This window comes from Entelurus aequoreus, linkage group LG04 (genome assembly GCF_033978785.1).
Source record: "Entelurus aequoreus isolate RoL-2023_Sb linkage group LG04, RoL_Eaeq_v1.1, whole genome shotgun sequence".
Lineage (NCBI taxonomy): Eukaryota > Metazoa > Chordata > Actinopteri > Syngnathiformes > Syngnathidae > Entelurus > Entelurus aequoreus.
Genome location: NC_084734.1, coordinates 53,166,804 through 53,187,206, shown reverse-complemented (window position 1 = coordinate 53,187,206; position 20,403 = coordinate 53,166,804). Strand labels below are relative to the sequence as shown.

At 41.5% G+C, this 20,403-nt stretch overlaps 2 protein-coding genes across 3 annotated transcripts in view; both read right to left on the bottom strand.

The window, feature by feature from the left end:
• Positions 1-5,173, bottom strand: part of pigg (phosphatidylinositol glycan anchor biosynthesis class G (EMM blood group)) — a 141,598-nt gene extending 136,425 nt beyond the window's left edge. For both annotated transcript variants that reach the window (XM_062045297.1, XM_062045298.1), the window contains exons 1-2: positions 4,782-5,173; positions 4,506-4,711 (exon numbers count right to left, since the gene is read on the bottom strand). In XM_062045297.1, coding sequence (XP_061901281.1) covers positions 4,506-4,711; positions 4,782-4,935 — 360 coding nt within the window. In that variant the 5' untranslated portion in view covers positions 4,936-5,173. The remainder of the gene's footprint in view (positions 1-4,505; positions 4,712-4,781) is intronic.
• An 8,601-nt stretch (positions 5,174-13,774) lies between these two features.
• Positions 13,775-20,403, bottom strand: part of guf1 (GTP binding elongation factor GUF1) — a 38,360-nt gene continuing 31,731 nt past the window's right edge. Inside the window, exons 15-17 of the mRNA XM_062043660.1 lie at positions 14,172-14,291; positions 14,026-14,062; positions 13,775-13,922 (exon numbers count right to left, since the gene is read on the bottom strand). Coding sequence (XP_061899644.1) covers positions 13,788-13,922; positions 14,026-14,062; positions 14,172-14,291 — 292 coding nt within the window. The 3' untranslated portion in view covers positions 13,775-13,787. The remainder of the gene's footprint in view (positions 13,923-14,025; positions 14,063-14,171; positions 14,292-20,403) is intronic.

Here is a 20,403-nt window from a genome sequence, read left to right as displayed (position 1 = left end):
CAACAACAACAACAACAACAGAGCAACATCAGCAAATACGACATGTACAAATATGATGGTAAAAGTAATAGCAAATAAGCAGTTAGCGAAAATTTTAAAAAAAATACAGAAATGACAATGAGCATTATTACACTAATAATGGAGCAATATGAATACCAATAGAAATAGTGCTATTGATAATAAACAATACCAGTACTTTACCTTTATTATCAACAATACAATTGTTCAAATGCAACAATACATGTACGTAATGATAACTTGAGATACGAAAGAATGCAGAAAAATGGAGGGGAAGAAAGAGAAGCAACCTACATTAACCTTGTAGATTGTTGTAGTAACAATAGGTTAAGCTTTGTCAGTGTGCCATGTGTTATACCCAGTTTACCCTAGGGCAACAACGTTAATATATGTTTGATGAAACGTGATTATGTGCATGAGTGTATGTGTGCATATGTACTTGTATATGTACAGTATGTGTATGTGTGCTTGTACAGTGAATGTATATGTACAGTATGTGTATATGTGTGTACAGCGAATGTATATGTACAGTATGTGTATATGTGTGTTTGAACAGTGAATGTATATGTACAGTATGTGTATATGTGTGTACAGCGAATGTATATGTACAGTATGTGTATATGTGTGTTTGAACAGTGAATGTATATGTACAGAATGTGTATATGTGTGTTTGTACAGTGAATGTATATGTACAGTATATGTATGTGTGTTTGTACAGTGAATGTATCTGTAGTATGTGTATGTGTGTGTTTGTACAGTGAGTGTATATGTACAGTATGTGTATTTGTATGTTTTACAGTGAATGTATATGTACAGTATGTGTATACAGTATGTTTGTATAATGAATGTGCGTGTGGATGTATGAACTTTGAGTGTGTAAATATGTACTGTATTTATTTGTATATGTATGTGGGAGCGTAGGTACCTATGTATGTCTGTATGTATGTGTGTGAGTATATGTGAATTTGCATGTACAATACATTTGACTCCCAGTGTGTGCGGGAGCCAGAGTACGGCCCCAGCCTCCCCGAGAACTCATCCCACAAACACTTATTGCATGTCTAGCTTGTGTGCTACTGTTTGCTTAGCTTAGCTCCTAGTAGCCTATAGCTGACCACGACTTCACTTAAATACAAGAAAACACCAACTTTGTGTGCTTTTTGGAGGACATTTAGATTTTTGGCACAAGTAAACACACCACATGACTGCATTTGTATCAGAGATTTATGATTATTAGACAAACGCCAATATAATCTGTGTTGATATCGGACCAATATCAATATCAGATCGAGACACCTCAGGTAATTTTTTTAAATCTATTGTTTTAATGTTATCAGATTTATCAGTATAGACTTAGGCTTAGACTTAGACAAACTTTATTGATCCACAAGGGAAAATGTTCCACACAGTAGCTTAGTTACAAAGAATGGAATGGGTAAGGATGGAAAGGATAATGCAGGTATAAAGTACACAAAAAATGTACCATACTAGCAGTGGTGTGCCGTCAGGGCCAGCAAGGCCTTCTCTGCTGGCCTAACATAACCACAAATCATGATCATAATTAAAGATAAAAGTAATTTTTTATTTACTTTCTCTAAATATCTAAAAGTATTCATATTCTCTTCATGTCATATATGCTCCTTCAAGCACTGTTGTTTTTAGTTTTAGTTTGTATCCAATCAGAATTCCGCTAGCTTATGTTGCCATGCTGTACCAAATCTGCCAGAAGCCTTCAGAATCAATAATGCAGGCGTCTGTGCACTGTAAGTGAACAGACACAAACATTTGACAGACAGTTGTGATAGCCAATCAGATCACGAGTTGTTGTCACTAAGGCCTTCTAGATGGCCTAAGACAGATATATAGTGATGTTATGAGCTCGGTAAGATAAGAACTCCATTACCCAACATGCCACAGTAGTGAAGAGCATGCGCAGTAGCCCCGTTTAGGTTGTTGAATGTGAACATGCCGGCAGCTGGATGTTTTTGATGAGCACGCTGTGGAGTAAACTTTAAGAACTCAGCCAACAGGCCTCGTCTGCATCTTTTATGATTAGACAAGACAACACATATATTTGCAAGGTTATTTCAAGAAGAATATTTAAAGAGAAACTACATATTGTGAGATGATGTAGGCCAACCCCGGAAGCTCGCTCTGCTATCCCGGCGATGAAATGTGAGTTCAGATATTTTATTTCTTTATTTTTTCACGTTTAATAAGTTTTTTGCATTTTTAATTTTGACAGTACCACATAAGATATGTTTTAATTGCTGATGCGGGTTTATTGATTTTTAAATACGCCAGAAAATAACATGTTTTGTACAATACCCAGTAGTGCGTACATGTGTTTCTGTATAGTATTTCTCCAGTAATGGTCATGTAGGGACATAAATGATGGTATTTAGAGAGGTAATTATTGAAGTCGGACATCACTGAAGGCCTAGGTGTGAAACGCACGGCCCGCCACTGCATAGTAGCAATATAAAATATAACATATACGTAATATTTACATATTATATATACAGTATAAAATATATACTGATATATTATTTTATATTTTTATATAATATATACAATATATAACAAATCCCAACTACCATGTACAATATTACAATATATGTAACAGCTGCAGCAAAACAAAAAAAAGGGCAGCATAAAATAGAGAGTAGATCCAGCAGAAAACATACATTATAAACAAATAGAGGTAGCTAACATAGAAGCTGTCATTATTTATCACATTGCACCCATAATTATCTGTCTGATATTTGTTGAGCACCCCTAGAAATGACAATTGATATGCCAGAGCCACACAATGGCCACCATCTTTAATTTCACTTGGCATTAATAAAAAATATTTTTTGTTAACTTGTATCATACAGGAAGGTGACAAACTGCCATTATGGAATTAGGTTATTTTAGGCTCAGTGGCAATGTTCCCTCTAATTTTTCATGTGTGTGTAAAAACTCCCTGAGCATTCAGTGGAGCCCATGTGAGCAACATCAGACGTGCACACTGTGGCTACACCAGCAGCAAGCCTGTCCCAAACCTGACTAAATAACAACTTCAATATCCATCCATCCATCCATTTTCTACCGCTTGTCCCCTTCGGGGTCGCTGGAGCCTATCTCAGCTGCATTCGGGCGGAAGGCGGGGTACACCCTGGACAAGTCCCCACCTCATCGCAGGGCCAACACAGATAGACAGACAACATTCTCTTATTATTATAATCAAATGACAGCAGTCATTTCGATTTCTAATATAAGTGTTTAGGCCCACTTACAATGACAATAACAAAAAATATTGTTTTTCATAAACTGTGTACTTGTATTGTTTGTCTGGGTGGAGGTCCTGCTTTGGAAATAATTTGTACCCTTTTCAGACATTGCATTTAGTTCCCATTAAAACATTCACATGTTGCACAATGTGATGTAAGTAGGGGATCATGTGTACATTCCTGCAACTTCCTGTTTGTAAAAAATATATTTTTATTAGTATTTATTAAATACACTAACAGCATTTCATGATTAATATTTATAAATTAAGATTCCTAATAAATGACACTAGAATAAGCACACATTTGATTGGTAAATCATAGTGTACCGACCTGGAATGACACTTTATGTGTGGTGTTGGAGTTGTCCGACTTTTTGTGTGGCTGTAAACGCATCACTGGCTATGTGCCATATGTGCATGTGTTGGCGCAAGTGAGAAAGAGCGAGCGGCTGCTGTTGATATAACAAAGTTGCTTTTGGTCTGGTTTGTACTGCAGAAAATGACCACTTTTGCTAGATATCTTTTTATTTACTAATGTTTTGGTGATGTGTTTATGGCCGACAATAAAGAGTTTTGCTCAGTAAAGTGATCGATGGAATTAATGTCCTCAAAGTGTCTTGACAGACGTTACAATATTTGAACAATGATGACGAAAACTGTTTTCTCTGTCGCGTCCGTGTCGTGTCGAAAATTGTTATGCGCTTATTTTTTCATTTGATTTTGTGCGCAGCATAGATTTGCCGTGCGCAGAGGACGCTTGAGCAGTGCGCAATTGCACAGGCGCGCACCTTAGAGGGAACGTTGCTCAGTGGCCTTGTGGTTAGAGTGTCCACCCTGAGACTGGGAGGTTGTGAGTTAAAACACCGGCTGAGTCATACCACAGACTACAAAAAATGGGATCCATTACCTCTCTGCTTTGCACTCAGCCTCAAGGGTTGGAATTGGGGGTTAAATCACCAAATTATTCCCACGCTGCTGCTCACTCCTCCCCTAGCCTCCCAGGGCGTGCACAAGGGTCAAATGCAGAGGACAAATTTCACCACACCTAGTGTGTGTGTGGTACTTTAACTTTAACTTAAGGTGAGTAGTATATACTTGAACATAAATATGCATTAGCGTGGCGAGGAATGTCTTTGTACAAGTTGAATGAATGCAAATCAAGTTCGGTGTGTGCAGGCTATGAGAATATTAGAGAAAAGTAATAATAGTTTACCTTGATCCTGGGCATGGTGACAGTTGGGGGCCTAGCTTTTGCTACAAAGCTAAGTGTTGATCCTTTCTCCACCAGGTGTCTGGTGTAGGGCATGTTCATGCGACCATTGGCTCCTAGCACGAAGTCGTCCCGCAGGGCATCGACTAACATGATAACCACCCTTTGAAACAAGGGCTGCGGGATGCGAGACGAGTTGGGTGGACTGCCTGCAATACGAGCACATATCATCCAGAAGTAGACGCACTTCTTACACGAGCTAACGCCGGGTGAACGCACCTGTCAGCGGCTCCAGAGGCAGGTCTGCCAGCCTGCTCCTAGACGACAGAGACAACTTCACGGGCACAGGAAAGAATCCTCTCAGGAAGACAGCAACTCCAACTACTTCTAATATTACAATCAACGAGGCAAAGACAGACGAACGAACTTTCATTTTCGCTTGATGAAAGCACACCGATAAGTAACATACGGCTTTTTATAGTTTACCAAAATACAACGCATTAAATCCACTTGCAGCTGTCCAACATTAAAACGTCTATTAGACCGTCACGCCAGAATCTGTCTTACAGCACACTTTAAAGACCTCAAACGATACGAAACATAGCAGGCACCATTCAAAAACTACTTCCGCGTTTGTGCTATCATCAACTACGGACAGCGCTGAAGGTCAAACAAGACCCGATTCTTCTTGTTGCGAAAAAATAAATCCATCCTTGGTACATATTTACGAAGCTACAATGCACTATCTTTGTTTTTTTTTAAATGCACAACATTTTGGATTTATCTCAAAATATATTTTGAGTGTGAATGTTGTCTGTCTATCTGTGTTGGCCCTGTGATGAGGTGGCGACTTGTCCAGGGTGTACCCCGCCTTCCGCCCGAATGCAGCTGAGATAGGCTCCAGCACCCCCCGCGACCCCAAAAAAAAGGGACAAGCTGTAGAAAATGGATGGATGGATGAATAAATAAATTTTAGTTTACAGTAACTAATTCAGTGGCCATAATCAAATTGAACATAAAATCAGCACTACTTAAACATACACAGCATATTCCACCGAATCAGTGCCATTTATGGCCGAGGAAATAAAATATATAACTGCCACATAAAATTAAGTGAATTGTATTTTGTTTTATTATGCAACTGGTCGTCCACATTTATCCTGTTGAATAATTATAAAATTCAACTCAAAATGTTAATTTTCCTTTAATGCAGAAAAAAATGGCATGTTTCCTGTCTTAATTTCCTGAATTTAAGATTTTGTATAAACCTTTTTTTTTTTTTTATGCATTAGATTAATTTTTTTTATTTAAAAAATTGTTAACAATAACACTTTAGTCATGACCGTAGATCTTCACATATTACCGCAACACCTAAAAGTGCGGACTACAATATTTCATAAGTCACATGGTCCACAGGAAGTTGCATCATTCACGTAACAAAATAATTTTTTGGGTGCAACTTTTTTTTTCATTGCTGTAATGTGCTTGGTGTCGTACGGAGCCCCTAAAGCAGGGGTCGGCAACCCGCGGCTCCGGAGCCGCATGCGGCTCTTTGACCACTCTGATGCGGCTCAGCTGCATACTTGCCGATCCCCCTGATATTACCAGGAGATTTATGGATCTCAGTGCCTCTCCTAGATAACTCCCAGGGTAAATATAATCCTATTTTCACTCTAATTACTAAATTAAGGGCGTGCCCTGATTGCACTGCAGTAATTGTCCTCTATAGCATTTACAAACAGCGTGCCAGCCCGGCCACATGTTGTATGTAGCTTTTACTTGCACACGTAGGAGACAGCAAAGCATACTTAGTCATCAGCCACACAGCTTACACTGACGGTAGCCGTACCGTATAAAACAACTTTAACACTGTTACGTTACAAATATGCGCCTCACTGTGAACCCACACCAAAAAAGAATGAAAAACACATTTCTGGAGGACATCCCGCTGTAGCACAACATAAACACAACACAATAAATACCCAGAATCCCATGCAGCCCTAACTCTTCCGGTCTAGATTATACACCCCCGCTACCACAAAACCCCCCCACACATCAACCACCCCCCCCCCCCCCCCCCCCCCCCCTCCGTGCGTCGGTTGAGCGGAAGAGTTAGTGCTGCATGGGATTCTGGGTATTTATTGTGTTGTGTTTATGTTGTGTTACAGTGCAGATGTTCTCCAGAAATGTGTTTGTCATTCTTTTTTGGTGTGGGTTCAAAGTGTGGCGCATATTTGTAACGTAACCGTGTTAAAGTTGTTTTATACGGTACGGCTACCGTCAGTGTAAGCTGTGTGGCTGCTGACCTAGTACGCCTTGCTGTCACTTACGTAAGTAAGCTGAAGCTGCATTCTACATGTGGCCGAGCAGGTACACTGTTTGGGCAGGCTGTAGAGGGCACCATAAGCAGTGCCATCACTCCCTGATATTCGGGCGTCTCCCGGGAATAATGAGAGTGTTGGCAAGTATGGCGCTATCAAGCGCCATTGATTCAAATCTCGCGGGCCGCACTGACATCAATTTTCCATATCAAAGTGCGTGCCGGTGCGTGTGTCTGAGACCCCTGGTTAACATAGCACAAAGCAATTAAAGCTTTATATGCGGTGTTTTTCATTTTAAATTAATTTTTTTTTTGTGGCTCCCATCATTTTCTTTAATTTGTGAAACTTGCCAAAATGGCTCTTTGAGTGGTAAAGGTTGCCGACCCCTGCCCTAAAGGGACATGGGAATTTTTTTTTTTTAGACATGTATCTCGTGCGCACGAGAAAGTATCTCGTGGCCACGAGAAACTTTCTTGTGGCCACGAGAAAGCATTGGATGTGTGCTGATGGTTTGGTGTGTGTTAAAATGGCAGTTTAGGAGTTAATATGGCTTTATTTCCAATTAGGACTTTCCCCCATGTGTGTTGTGGCAAAATGTGAATGCTTGATTAGTAGGTGTGAGACAAACACTTTATCTTCCTGGTTATTGTAACGCTACGTGTTTGACATTATTTAAGACTTTATCATGCCCGGGAAAGGACAGTTTTCCTCTTCTGTGGCTGTGGGGGGGTGGGCGTGGCTTGCGGACCTGCAGCGAAGCGGAGTGTGCCAGTTAGTCCGATGTTGATGTGATCAAACTTCTTTCTTGTTTGGAAGATACACACACAATTGTAACTGTTATTTCTTCCTGCACATAATAAATATGTACAACGTGTTTGGATGTATTCATTTATGTAAAATTGTCATTAAATGTAATATTGCCTGACAAAAAGTGATTCGACGTAATATTTTGATATTTACACATGCGCATCTGACTAGAATACCCTTATGTGCATTACATATATCAACATCAACTACCTACTGTACTGTTTACTTGTTGAAATACCCTTTTTAGAACAAATATCTACCCATATAATTTATATGTGTATATATATATATATATATATATATATATATATATATATATATATATATATATATATATATATATATATATATATATATATATATATATATATATATATATATATATATATATATATATATATATATATATATTGTAGGAGTGTAGGCAGAGAAACGACGGAGATTTATTCCTCTTTGGAGAGCCAAGTAACACTCCGTTTATTTTCAGAGAGAACTCACAACAACAAACCTGTCGCACAGCTATTACGTCAGCACCACAGAGGTGTGTCTCAACACTTCAAAGTAAAAGCACCTATGCCCCTATGCAAGTAAACATGGGCTAGAACGCAGTGAATTATAACCGTAATAATTAATAAGTGTCCTGTGTGTGTATATCCACCACACACGTCCCCCCAGAATTCACAAGAACTGGCCCAGTGAAACGACCAGGGACCCGAATGACCCGCCCAAAGCGATTCCGAAGCTCCTGGGCAGGCGGAGGGGGGTGAAGCGGGAGGGTGACAGCCGGCTGCTGACGGCGAGCAGACGTCGGTTGGCAGTGTGGGGGTCGACCGCGACGTGGTGCCTGAGCCACCTCAACTGAACGGCCCAAATCCAGGTGGGCTGGCTTCAGCCGGTCCACTGAGACGCGATCCAGTCTGCCCCCAATGTCAATGACAAATGTCTTATCCCCAGCCTCCTGTGGGGGTCGAAACTTGGTCCACAGCCATTCGGGCATAGTCTATTCCAAGGTGGACAGCACCAATGACCACACGGGAGAGGCAGTCAGCCACGGGATTGTCTTTTCCTGACACATGTTTATTTTCAGAGAGAACTCACAACAACAAACCTGTCGCACAGCTATTACGTCAGCACCACAGAGGTGTGTCTCAACACTTCAAAGTAAAAGCACCTATGCCCCTATGCAAGTAAACATGGGCTAGAACGCAGTGAATTATAACCGTAATAATTAATAAGTGTCCTGTGTGTGTATATCCACCACAATATATATATATATATATTATAAATACCCATATAATTTATATGTGTATATATAATATATATATATATATATATATATATATATATATATATATATATATATATATATATATATATATATATATATATATATATATATATATATATATATATATATATATATATATATATATATATATATATATATGTATATATATATATATATATATATATATATATATATATATATATACACACATATAAATTATATGGGTATGGATATATATATATATATATATATATATATATATATATATATATATATATATATATATACATATATACATACATACAGTGTTGGGTTAGTTACTGAAAACCAGTAACTAGTTACAATTACTAGTTACTTTATTTCAAAAGTAACTCAGTTACTAACTCAGTTACTTACACCAAAAAGTAATGCGTTACTGTGAAAAGTAACTATTTAGTTACTTCTTTCCCCCCCCTTTTTTTAAGGCTCCCATTAATGCCCTTTTAGCCTTCATTTCAGTACTGTTATTGCACTGGAGAATAATACCATCTGTTGATCAACTTGACATGCATTTGCATCACTGAACTCAGAAAGCAATGTGGTCTACATACAACACACAAACAATGTGGTCTACATACAACACACAAACAATGTGGTCTACATACAACACACAAAGACAAAGATATGTTTCAAAGGGCCAATTTATTTCAGGCCAGAAAAAATTGACAAAACTATTTTAAATAGCTGCAACATAATGGCACTTTAACTTTAACTCTAAGTAGGTAGGATCTTTGATCCAAGACACAACTTACATTTAACTAAAATGTTATTTTTAAGATTAAAGATTAAAGTACCAATGATTGTCACACACACACTAGATGTGGCGAAATTTGTCCTCTGCATTTGTCCCATCCCCTTGGGGAGCAGTGGGCAGCAGCGGCGCCGCGCCCGGGAATCATTTTGGTGATTTAACCCCCAACTCCAACCCTTTGTTGCTGAGTGCCAAGCAGGGAGGTTATGGGTCCCATTTTTATAGTCTTTGGTATGACTCGGCTGGGATTTGAACTCCAACCTACCGATCTCAGGGCGGACACTCTAACCACTATTTTCTTTGTGCTCGACAAAAGAAAAGTATTGAGAATGTCTCCATGTTAAAAAACTCGATTTCTGGCTTCGCCATGATGTCTTGTTACTTGTTATGAGAGTAGCGTATGTGTGTGTGTGTGTGTGTGTGGCCCTTTAAGATATGACAGCATGAGAGGTGAGTGACGTCAGTGAGTGAGTGGGCGAGAGAGGTGAGGGAGGGGCGACAGTGAGTGCATGTTGGTGCTCTAGCTTGGTGGATGGCTGCGTGCAATAAAGTCACAAAGTTGCAACAAACCGCCGGGCTCGTCATTCACCCTCAGCTGTAAAGACCCTCTTCCGGGTAAAGTGAAGGTTGTTAGACCCGAAGTACGGCTCTCAGGGGCGCCGCTAGGGATTTTGGGCCCCATGAAAAGAATCTTTACAGGGCCCCCAACACAGCGGCAACATTTTTTGATGCTATTTTACATACAATTATGCATTTTAATGGTATTTTTGACTATCATTACCATATTTTTGAAAGAAGAACAGCATCACAGTTGACATGTACAGTAGGGGAAGAACTAAACACTCTGAATACAATGGAATTCATTTTGAGTCATTTATTTGCTGCACCATTGATTCTTGAGACTGTAGTAAAAGGTATTATATTTTGTATTATATTATTATTATTATTTCAACACACACAGCTGCTCACCTCCTTCCTCATGTGGGGGTACTGGGGCTGATTCAGGGGCAGGGGGATTTGGGGGCTGACAGACAGCTGCTGCTGGTGCTGGTGCACTTGACTCTGTTCAGAATGAGGCATCATTTTGACAGAGGGGAGATCAACTATTATTGAATAAGAACAGCTTGATAAATGTTTGACTGGATTGATTATTTAACTAATATAGCAGTCAAATGTAAAAATCCAGAGTTTTCTTGAGCTAACATGGTGAGAAAAGTGAGCTAGCTTATTACCACAGACAGGGACAAAGTTAATATGCATAACTTTCCACCACAACTAACAAACCCACCTTTTTTTGGAAATATTGGGTGACATATTGTCGACCCTTCAACTCCTTCTCCTCTCTTATTTTCTTTTCCTTTATTTTTTGGCTGCCTGATTTTTGAGGCATACTGCTGTCTCCTCCGCTTTGGCCGCTGTAGCGCTGTCTGTGATAAATCGCTGGTGCTCTACCTGCAGCTGATCCAGTCGGACTGAACCATTTTACGTAAATAGAGGGGGGGAAGGGAGGGCCCTGCATGTGTTGATGCTTCCAAAACAAATAAAGGTATTGTTACCAGGACATGGAAAATAAAACATGTGTGATTATTATTATGTGCAGGAAGAAATAACAGTTACAATTGTGTGTGTATCTTCCAAACAAGGAAGAAGTTTGATCACATCAACATCGGACTAACTGACACACTCCGCTTCGCTGCAGGTCCGCAAGCCACGCCCACCCCCCCACAGCCACAGAAGAGGAAAACTGTCCTTTCCCGGGCATGATAAAGTCTTAAAGGCCTACTGAAATGATTTTTTTTTATTTAAACGGGGATAGCAGATCTATTCTATGTGTCATACTTGATCATTTCGCGATATTGCCATATTTTTGCTGAAAGGATTTAGTATAGAACAACGACGATAAAGATTGCAACTTTTGGTATCTGATAAAAAAAAGGCTTGCACCTACCGGAAGTAGCGTGACGTAGTCAGTTGAACATATACGCAAAGTTCCCTATTGTTTACAATGATGGCCGCATGAAGTGAGAGAGATTCGGACCGAGAAAGCGACAATTTCCCCATTAATTTGAGCGAGGATGAAAGATTTGTGGATGAGTAAAGTGCAAGTGAAGGACTAGTGGGGAGTTGAAGCTATTCAGATAGGGAAGATGCTGTGAGAGCCGGGGGTGACCTGATATTCAGCTGGGAATGACTACAACAGTAAATAAACACAAGACATATATATACTCTATTAGCCACAACACAACCAGGCTTATATTTAATATGCCACAAATTAATCCTGCATAAAAACACCTGCGTGTTTGTTATGCTAGCTCCTAGCTCCTCTGCTAGCTCCTAGCTCCATAGAACACGCCAATACAATACAAACACCTGATCAACACACACAATCACTCAGCCCAAAAGACCGTTTACCTAACCCAAGGTTCATAAAGCTTATATATTTTTAAAAAGTTACGTACGTGACGCGCACATACGGTCAAGTTATCGAATGTTTAGCAGCCAAGGCTGCATACTCACGGTACCTGATATTCAGCTGGGAATGACTACAACAGTAAATAAACACAAGACATATATATACTCTATTAGCCACAACACAACCAGGCTTATATTTAATATGCCACAAATTAATCCTGCATAATAACACCTGCGTGTTTGTTATGCTAGCTCCTAGCTCCTCTGCTAGCTCCTAGCTCCATAGAACACGCCAATACAATTCAAACACCTGATCAACACACACAATCACTCAGCCCAAAAGACCGTTCACCTAACCCAAGGTTCATAAAGCTTATATATTTTTAAAAAGTTACGTACGTGACGTGCACGTACGGTACGGTACGTGTTATGCTAGCTCCTAGCTCCTCTGCTAGCTCCTAGCTCCATAGAACACGCCAATACAATTCAAACACATGATCAACACACACAATCACTCAGCCCAAAAGACCGTTCACCTAACCCAAGGTTCATAAAGCTTATATATTTTAAAAAAGTTACGTACATACGCAAAAAAAAGCCAAAGCTGCATACTCACAGTAGCACGTCTGCGTCTTTGTCATCCAAATCAAAGTAATCCTGGTAAGAGTCTGTGTTGTCCCAGTTCTCTACAGGCGTCTGTGTATCCAAATCAAAAGTCCTCCTGGTTAGAGTCTCTGTTATCCGAGTTCTTCCATCTTGACTGCATCTTTCGGGAATGTAAACAAAGAAGCGCCGGCTGTGTACTGTTGTGGCTGACTACGTTCGAAAAATACGTCCATTTCGCACCGACAACTTTCTTCTTTGCGTGCTTGGCTTCCTTCTCCATAATGCAATGAACATGATTGAAACAGATTCACGAACACAGATGTCCAGAATACTGTGGAATTATGAAATGAAAACAGAGCTTTTTCGTATCGGCTTCAATGTGGAAGGCATACCCGTGTTCGCCGGGCTACGTCACACGCATACGTCATCCTCAGAGGCGTTTCGAACCGGAAGTTTAGCGGCAAATTTAAAATGTCACTTTATAAGTTAACCCGGCCGTATTGGCATGTGTTATAATGTTAAGATTTCATCATTGATATATAAACTATCAGACTGCGTGGTCGGTAGTAGTGGGTTTCAGTAGGCCTTTAAATAATGTCAAAGACGTAGCGTTACAATAACCAGGAAGATAAAGTGTTTGTCTCACACCTACTAATCAAGCATTCACATTTTGCCACAACACACATGGGGGAAAGTCCTAATTGGAAATACAGCCATATTAACTCCTAAACTGCCATTTTAACACACACCAAACCATCAGCACGCATCCAATGCTTTCTCGTGGAAAGTTTCTCGTGGCCACGAGAAACTTTTTATAAAAAAATAAAAAATAAAAATGATTTTATTTTTTTTTTAATAAAAAGTTTCTCGTGGCCACGAGATACTTTCTCGTGCGCACGAGATACATGTCTAAAAATAAATAAATTCCCATGTCCCTTTAGGGGCTCCGTACTAATCTTGAATACAGCCTAAAATTTGTATATATAATATTACATTTACAGTTCTATTCTTTCCTCTTCACAGCATAAATAAAATGTATACATATTAGTATATTCAAAGTTTTATTTTTCTTTCCTCTTCAGAACATTAATAAAAACATCTTTGGGTACGTCCACATTGCCGATACGCCTCATCTTCTTCTTGCCTTCAGCTTGTTTCTTCAGGAGCTTCATCTTGCGAGTTATGTCACCTCCATACTAGCAAAAGAGAAGGTTTAATGCTACCTTTGTGAAACAGGCATTGAAAACTATAATACAAAAATAAGTAAATACATTATGCTCGATTTAAAAATATACTTACGCATTTTGCGAGTACATTTTTTTTGTAAGCTTTTATTCTGAAAGAGCCACAGATTGCCATATTGGTTATCTAAGAACGTGTATAGATAGTTGTAATATTTTATGGAAAGGTTGTTCAACTTGAGCAGAAAAGGGTCTTTCACTCACGTCTCTCTTGCAAGGACTTTACTTCCGATAGCTGCTTGGACGGCAATCTCAAACATCTGCCTGGGAATGGAATCTTTGAGTCGTTCACACATGGATTTTCCAGTGCTGTACGCACGTTCTCTAAAAATGCAAGTAAACATTTTAAATTTGCTAACACAAACGTCTCTGCAGTTAGACAGCTGTAATAAGTAATATTACTAAACTAAAATATGTGATGTGAAGTGCACACACATACACACTTGTCCAATGTTGTAAACCAGGGGTCTCAAACTTAATTTAACCCGGGGCCACTGGAGGTAGAGTCTGGGTGAGGCTGGGCCACACAAAGTGTTCACCTCAGAGTCTCGTATTAACCACAGGATAACATTTGATAACTACTTCTACCAGCATGTACAATGACCCTAAGCTATGGTTGTTCTTAAGTCATTATAAATGTAAATTTGAAACTAAAAATGGTGTATTTTGACACAGTTGCGTTCCCTAGAACAGTGGTCCGCAACAACCGGGCCACGGCCCGGTACCGGTCCGTGGACCGATTGGTACCGGGCTGCACAAGAAAAAAAAAGAAAGAAAATACATTTATTTTGTATTAATTAAATCAACATAAAAAACACACTATATACATTATATATCAATATAGATCAATACAGTCTGCAGGGATACAGTCCGTAAGCACACATGATTGTATTTCTTTATGACAAAAAACAAAACAAAAAAACATACACCCAATGTGCGAGGGTATTTGCTCTTAGTCTTGTTAAAAACATCAAAACCTTGCTCATTTTGCAAAGCGGACCTTGTTTTTATGGCAGTACATCTGTGATACGCAAACATTTAAAACGGAGACATAATGTCAGACATTTGGAGGGAGGATGCATCTCAACCTCTTACCAAGCTAGCTAACAAGAATGAGACAAAGTTGTGTGAAAAATAACTTTAATTATCATTTTAGCCAAAGTCAGTCGGCTTAACTTTGTCTACATCAATTCAAGTAAGTTTTAAAGCAGCGTCAAATAATCAAATATAGAATTCTACACATTGACTCTATTAAAGTGATTAAACTGAGAGAGTTAAGAGTTAATCAATAGTCAATATACCAGTGTGCAGCTTTTTAAACATCACAAAATGTTTATCTTATTGAGAAAGTTAGATTTTTTGTTTTGTTGTTAGTTAAAATAGCAGCAATGAAAACAGTTTTTTAAATACATAAACAAGGTTAATAGCACTTTGCCTTTCCTTTTTTTAAATGGACAATATTTTATTAGTCATTTTAATTTTTGTAACAGCTTATTGAGGAACACAGTTACACTATAAATACATATTTATGAATTAATTAGTCATCTTTGTTGTTCGTAAGCACATGCCTAAAATAACATCAGCTGCATTTAAAAGTTGATGGAAAAATTAGAGCCATTAATTAGGATCTTAGGCTTCAGGTGGGACACCCAAGTAGTAAATGTGTGAAGGTAGAAGCCTGACAAAGTGCACCCTCTTCTCCAGGTTGAAGTTGGACACAGGTCCTGATTTACTAAAGGTTTGTGCGTACTAAAACATGTGAAAACCTGATAGCACATGCAAAGCCGATCTACTAAACTTGTGCAAAGTGGATTGCGTCTCTTCAGTGATCAGAAAAAGGCGTACAGTGTGTGTGTGACAATCATGGGTACTTTAACATTTAACTTTAACAATCCGTTTTGCATCTCTGCCTTCATTAATATGCAAAATATATGCTGATTATATATGCGTATGCCACTCGGCATCCATTGCACCAGTCACCTGGAAGGTTGAATTCTTTCTTGCACTGATGTGCGATCAGATCTCAGGAGGATGTTGTGGTTTGTGCAGCCCTTTAAGACATTTTTGATTAAGGTCTATATAAATAATATTTGATTGATTGATTGGTTGGTATCAAAACGGGCTCAATACTGGGAGGAAAAAATGTGAATATAATTATCACGTTGTTAGAAAGGTTCCCAAACTCCGTCCACCTTAAGAGACTGTTATGAGCCGTCCACCTTAAGAGCGCAAGGCATTGTGGCGTGCTCATTCATTCTACCCACAACAGAGCACAGAGCGGTGAATGCACGTCATTTACATTTGCTGCCTATATATATATAAAACGTATAATATTGTACAGCACTGCGGTGCCGGGTGCGTCATTGACGAACGTAAGCTCATTATATAGTTAAGAATTCTAATGTACACGTTTAATTGCCTGTTTGACTTCTCTGCATTTGTTTGTTTCCGATGCTAGTTAAAAGTAATCCATTACTTACTTGCGTGCAGTGTGCCTTTTTTACAGCGTCTAGACAATGTAATTCATGTAACAGTTCTTTATCTCTTTAAAGAGAGCATTTGCGGACATTTGTGCCTCGTACATGGAGGCAAGCACCTTATTCTGCACGGCAGGTCACAAGTACCACGTTTACGTGCCTTCTGTAGCGTGCAGTGACACCTTGTGGTCTAGTTAAGACATTTAAGTTCAGTTAAATGTTGGGATGATGTTATTTGAGTGTTTGGTTTGATGCTATCCTGCAGTGTGTATGGCAGGGCTTACTGTTTACTGGTGAAGCTAATGTTTACTAAATGCCAATTATTACCGGTATATGCTATATTGTGTATCCATGATATATTATTGCATTAAGGTGATATGTGCTATTACTATGTAGGCTATGGTATTTTATACTAATTGTTTATGATGTTCTTATCTGTTTACTACAGAACCACCAATACTAGCCAGTGTTGTACCATTCAACTAATCCATGCCTGTCAACCTGCCTACAAAACAAGTAAACTGCCCTATGCCAAACGAACTGTCCTGTCCATTGTGTCCTGACCGACGCCCCGGGGGCGAATGAGACTACCTTTATAGAACCATACAGTCCTTTTATAACTCTCCACAACATTGTGGTCCTTCGAGCCGGATGACTTCATTTACCCCTGGACAGTATGGACTTCGAAGGATTAGGAGCACGGCCTAGGCGTCAGACACGCCCACCAACCCGCTTTGATGATTACCAGCTCAGCAACATCAGGCAAAGACACGGGCATGAAGAAGAATGGTTATCTCACGAGAAGGAGGGTGCAGCCAAGTCAACCCCCCCCCATACTCTACCCCCGCTCCCTACTCCCATCAGCTTAGGCGAGATGCTGCTTGTCATGAAGAGGACCCATACGAACCAGAGTGGCAGAGGTACAGGTCAGACACCCAGCTAGCCCACCTACAGCATGTAGAGAGAGAGACAAGGGAGGAGTTGACCCGAGAACCAACCCCAATCCATCATTCACCTCAGGAACTCTCTCTAAGAGATGAAGTCAGTCAAATACTGAGAAAAAGCGCCATGCTACAGCAGTCACAGCTGACCGTGCAAGCGGATGTGGCTGCATTAGGTCAAGTTCATAACGAAATTAAAAGACTGATTAACACAGTAATCAACCTTCAGCAAGGTACACCACGACCCGCCAGTCAACTCAACCCCAATTCTTTATATACCGAGGATGAAGAGGAGTGGCCTGAACCCCCTCCACCATGGCCAGACACAGCGGCCCTGGAACGTCCGCCAGGTCAACCAGTCATGGACCGACTAGATCAGATGATGGTTGAGCTACAGCTATCCACCGCAAGGTGTCACCAGCGAAGGTTGGCAATAAACCACAGTACCTTCAAACCCGACAGCTAAGTAGCGAGCCTTGTCCCCCCTACATGGCTCACACCTACACCAGTGCTACACGCTCTCCAGAGGAACCTACCTACATGGCACGCTATCCACTGCAACAGTTGCCACACCACTTCCAGCGTGATGTTCAGCCCCCACACCAGAGACCTGCGTATCACACCACTACATCAACAATGCTGCAACACCAACCACCGGCTCAGGCTCCTCCCACCAGAGCTATGCCCCACGTTGCAGACTATGCACCACAGCAGCTGCTGAACCAGTACCAGTCACACTATGCACAAGTACAGTGTCTCCCTCGTGTAACTCCCTCCTATGCAACCACTTATACGTCTAGCCAGCCTGGGTACATGCCAGTGTCCACACAAGCAGCCCCGTGGATGCAGAGACAGGGCCAGCAAACCCCTCCTCCACCACGCTATGAATCAGCAGCTGCAGCTGCTGAACAGACCTACAGAGGCCCACGCCCGACCATACCAAACTTCAGTCACTACGACCCATGTGAGTTTGCCCGTTTAAAAATAGCCCTGGAGAACCTCCTGCCTACAGAAGGGACTGAAATGTTCAAGTACCAGATTCTGGTAGACCATCTGAGGCTTGAAGAGGCAAAATTGATAGCAGATGCCTATCTCAACTCCCCCACGCCCTACACTGACACCATGTCAGCCCTCAATGAGAAATTCGGCCAGCCCCACCAGATAGCCCTCAGGAAGATAGCCAGTGTGCTAGACTCACCTGATTTTCGCCGTGGAGACATCGCAGCCTTTGGGCGGTTTGTTCTCCATGTTCAGTCATTGGTTGGCCTACTTAAGCCGTTGGGCACTGACGGTGAAGTGGCGCTTCGCTGTGGATCTCACGTGGTGAGACTGTTAAGCAAACTACCCGCAGAGCAACAGGCAGACTTTCGTCGGACCACCTTTAAGAACCCCGGGACTGTTCCCACCCTGTGCGATCTAGCCCAGTGGCTCCAGCACGAATCCTGGTGTCAGGATTTCGACGGACAGACACTCATAAGAGAAAAGGAAAACCAAGTGTCCCGCTATGAGGGTCGCCAGGGATGGCGACCTGTTACCGTCCTCCATGGATCAAAGGATTCTGAAGAAAATGATGGACATACTAGAGCCTCAGAGGGAAAGAAGGGGGGAGCTAAGCCCTATTGCCCTTTCTGCGAGAGCGATGAACACTTCCTCAGCCAGTGTACAGAAGTCACAAAGCTAAACAAAGAAACTCTCACTGAGTGGATAAAGGCCAACAAAAGGTGCTGGCGCTGTGCACGGCCTCACCAAGCCGCTCAGTGTGATTTAAAGAAGCCCTGTGGCCTATGCCAAGGGAAACATCTGCAGGTCTTTCACGACGTAAATGATCGACCACCAAGACCGACAAGCAAGGAGGAGAGCTGCCTGGTGAGCTCCGCCACTGAGGTTCTGTACGTCGACCGTCCTTCAGTCCACACTAGTGTCTTACTGAAGGTCGTCAGAGTGCTTCTTCGTCACGGAAATCGCACTATAACCACCTACGCCATCTTGGATGACGGGTCCGAAAGGACCATGCTCCTGTCAGCAGCTGCCCGAGAACTTGGCCTACAAGGCACACCTGAGGACCTGCCCCTGAGAACCATTAGACAGGAGGTCCAGGCCCTCCGTGGCTCTGCGGTATCCTTCCACATCTCTCCTGCTGCTGAGCCAAAGACCAGCTTCCTAGTCTCCAGAGCCTTCACCTCAGGTCGCCTCGGCCTAGGCGAACAGTCATACCCGATGGACCGACTCCAGAATAGGTACGCCCACCTGGTCGGTTTACCAATTAAGCCCTTCCACAGTGTCAGACCCCTAGTACTCATCGGCTCCGACCACCCACACCTGATCACCGCTATCGAGCCAATCCGACTGGGCCTGCCAGGTGGGCCTGCTGCCGTCCGGACCAGGCTAGGCTGGACTCTTCAGGGCCCAGCAAGATTCTCCCAGCAGCCCCTACAATCACAGCAGTGCCTAGTGACATCAGTTCACCCTCCAGCTTCAGAACTATTCAAGCACGTCGAAAGGCTTTGGCAGCTCGACACCCTTCCATATAAAAGTGAGAAAATTGTAACCAGGTCGAGACAAGACCAAGCAGCAGTAGCCCTGCTAGAAGAGAAGACCACCCGCGTGGAGGTAGCAGGAGTCTTCCGCTACGCCACCCCCTGCTGCGCAAGCAAGACATGCCTATCCTTCATGCCCCCAAAGAAGCCGTCATGCCGAGTCTGCGGAGCACAGAACGGCGGCTAGCAAAGGACTCAGAACGTGCCAAGGCTTACAGCGTAGAGATCCAGAAGCTGGTGGATGCAGGCTCTGTCACTAAGTTAACCCCCGAAGAAGTCAACCAAGACGGAGAAGAGTGGTACATTCCTCACCACATGGTGAGTCACAACAACAAGAACAGAATTGTCTTCAATTGCTCCTATCAGTACAGGGGCCAGAGTCTGAACGATTCCCTACTGCCAGGACCCACCCTTGGAGCATCACTCCTGGGAGTTCTACTGCGCTTCCGGGAACATGCAGTTGCCTTAAGCGCAGACATTA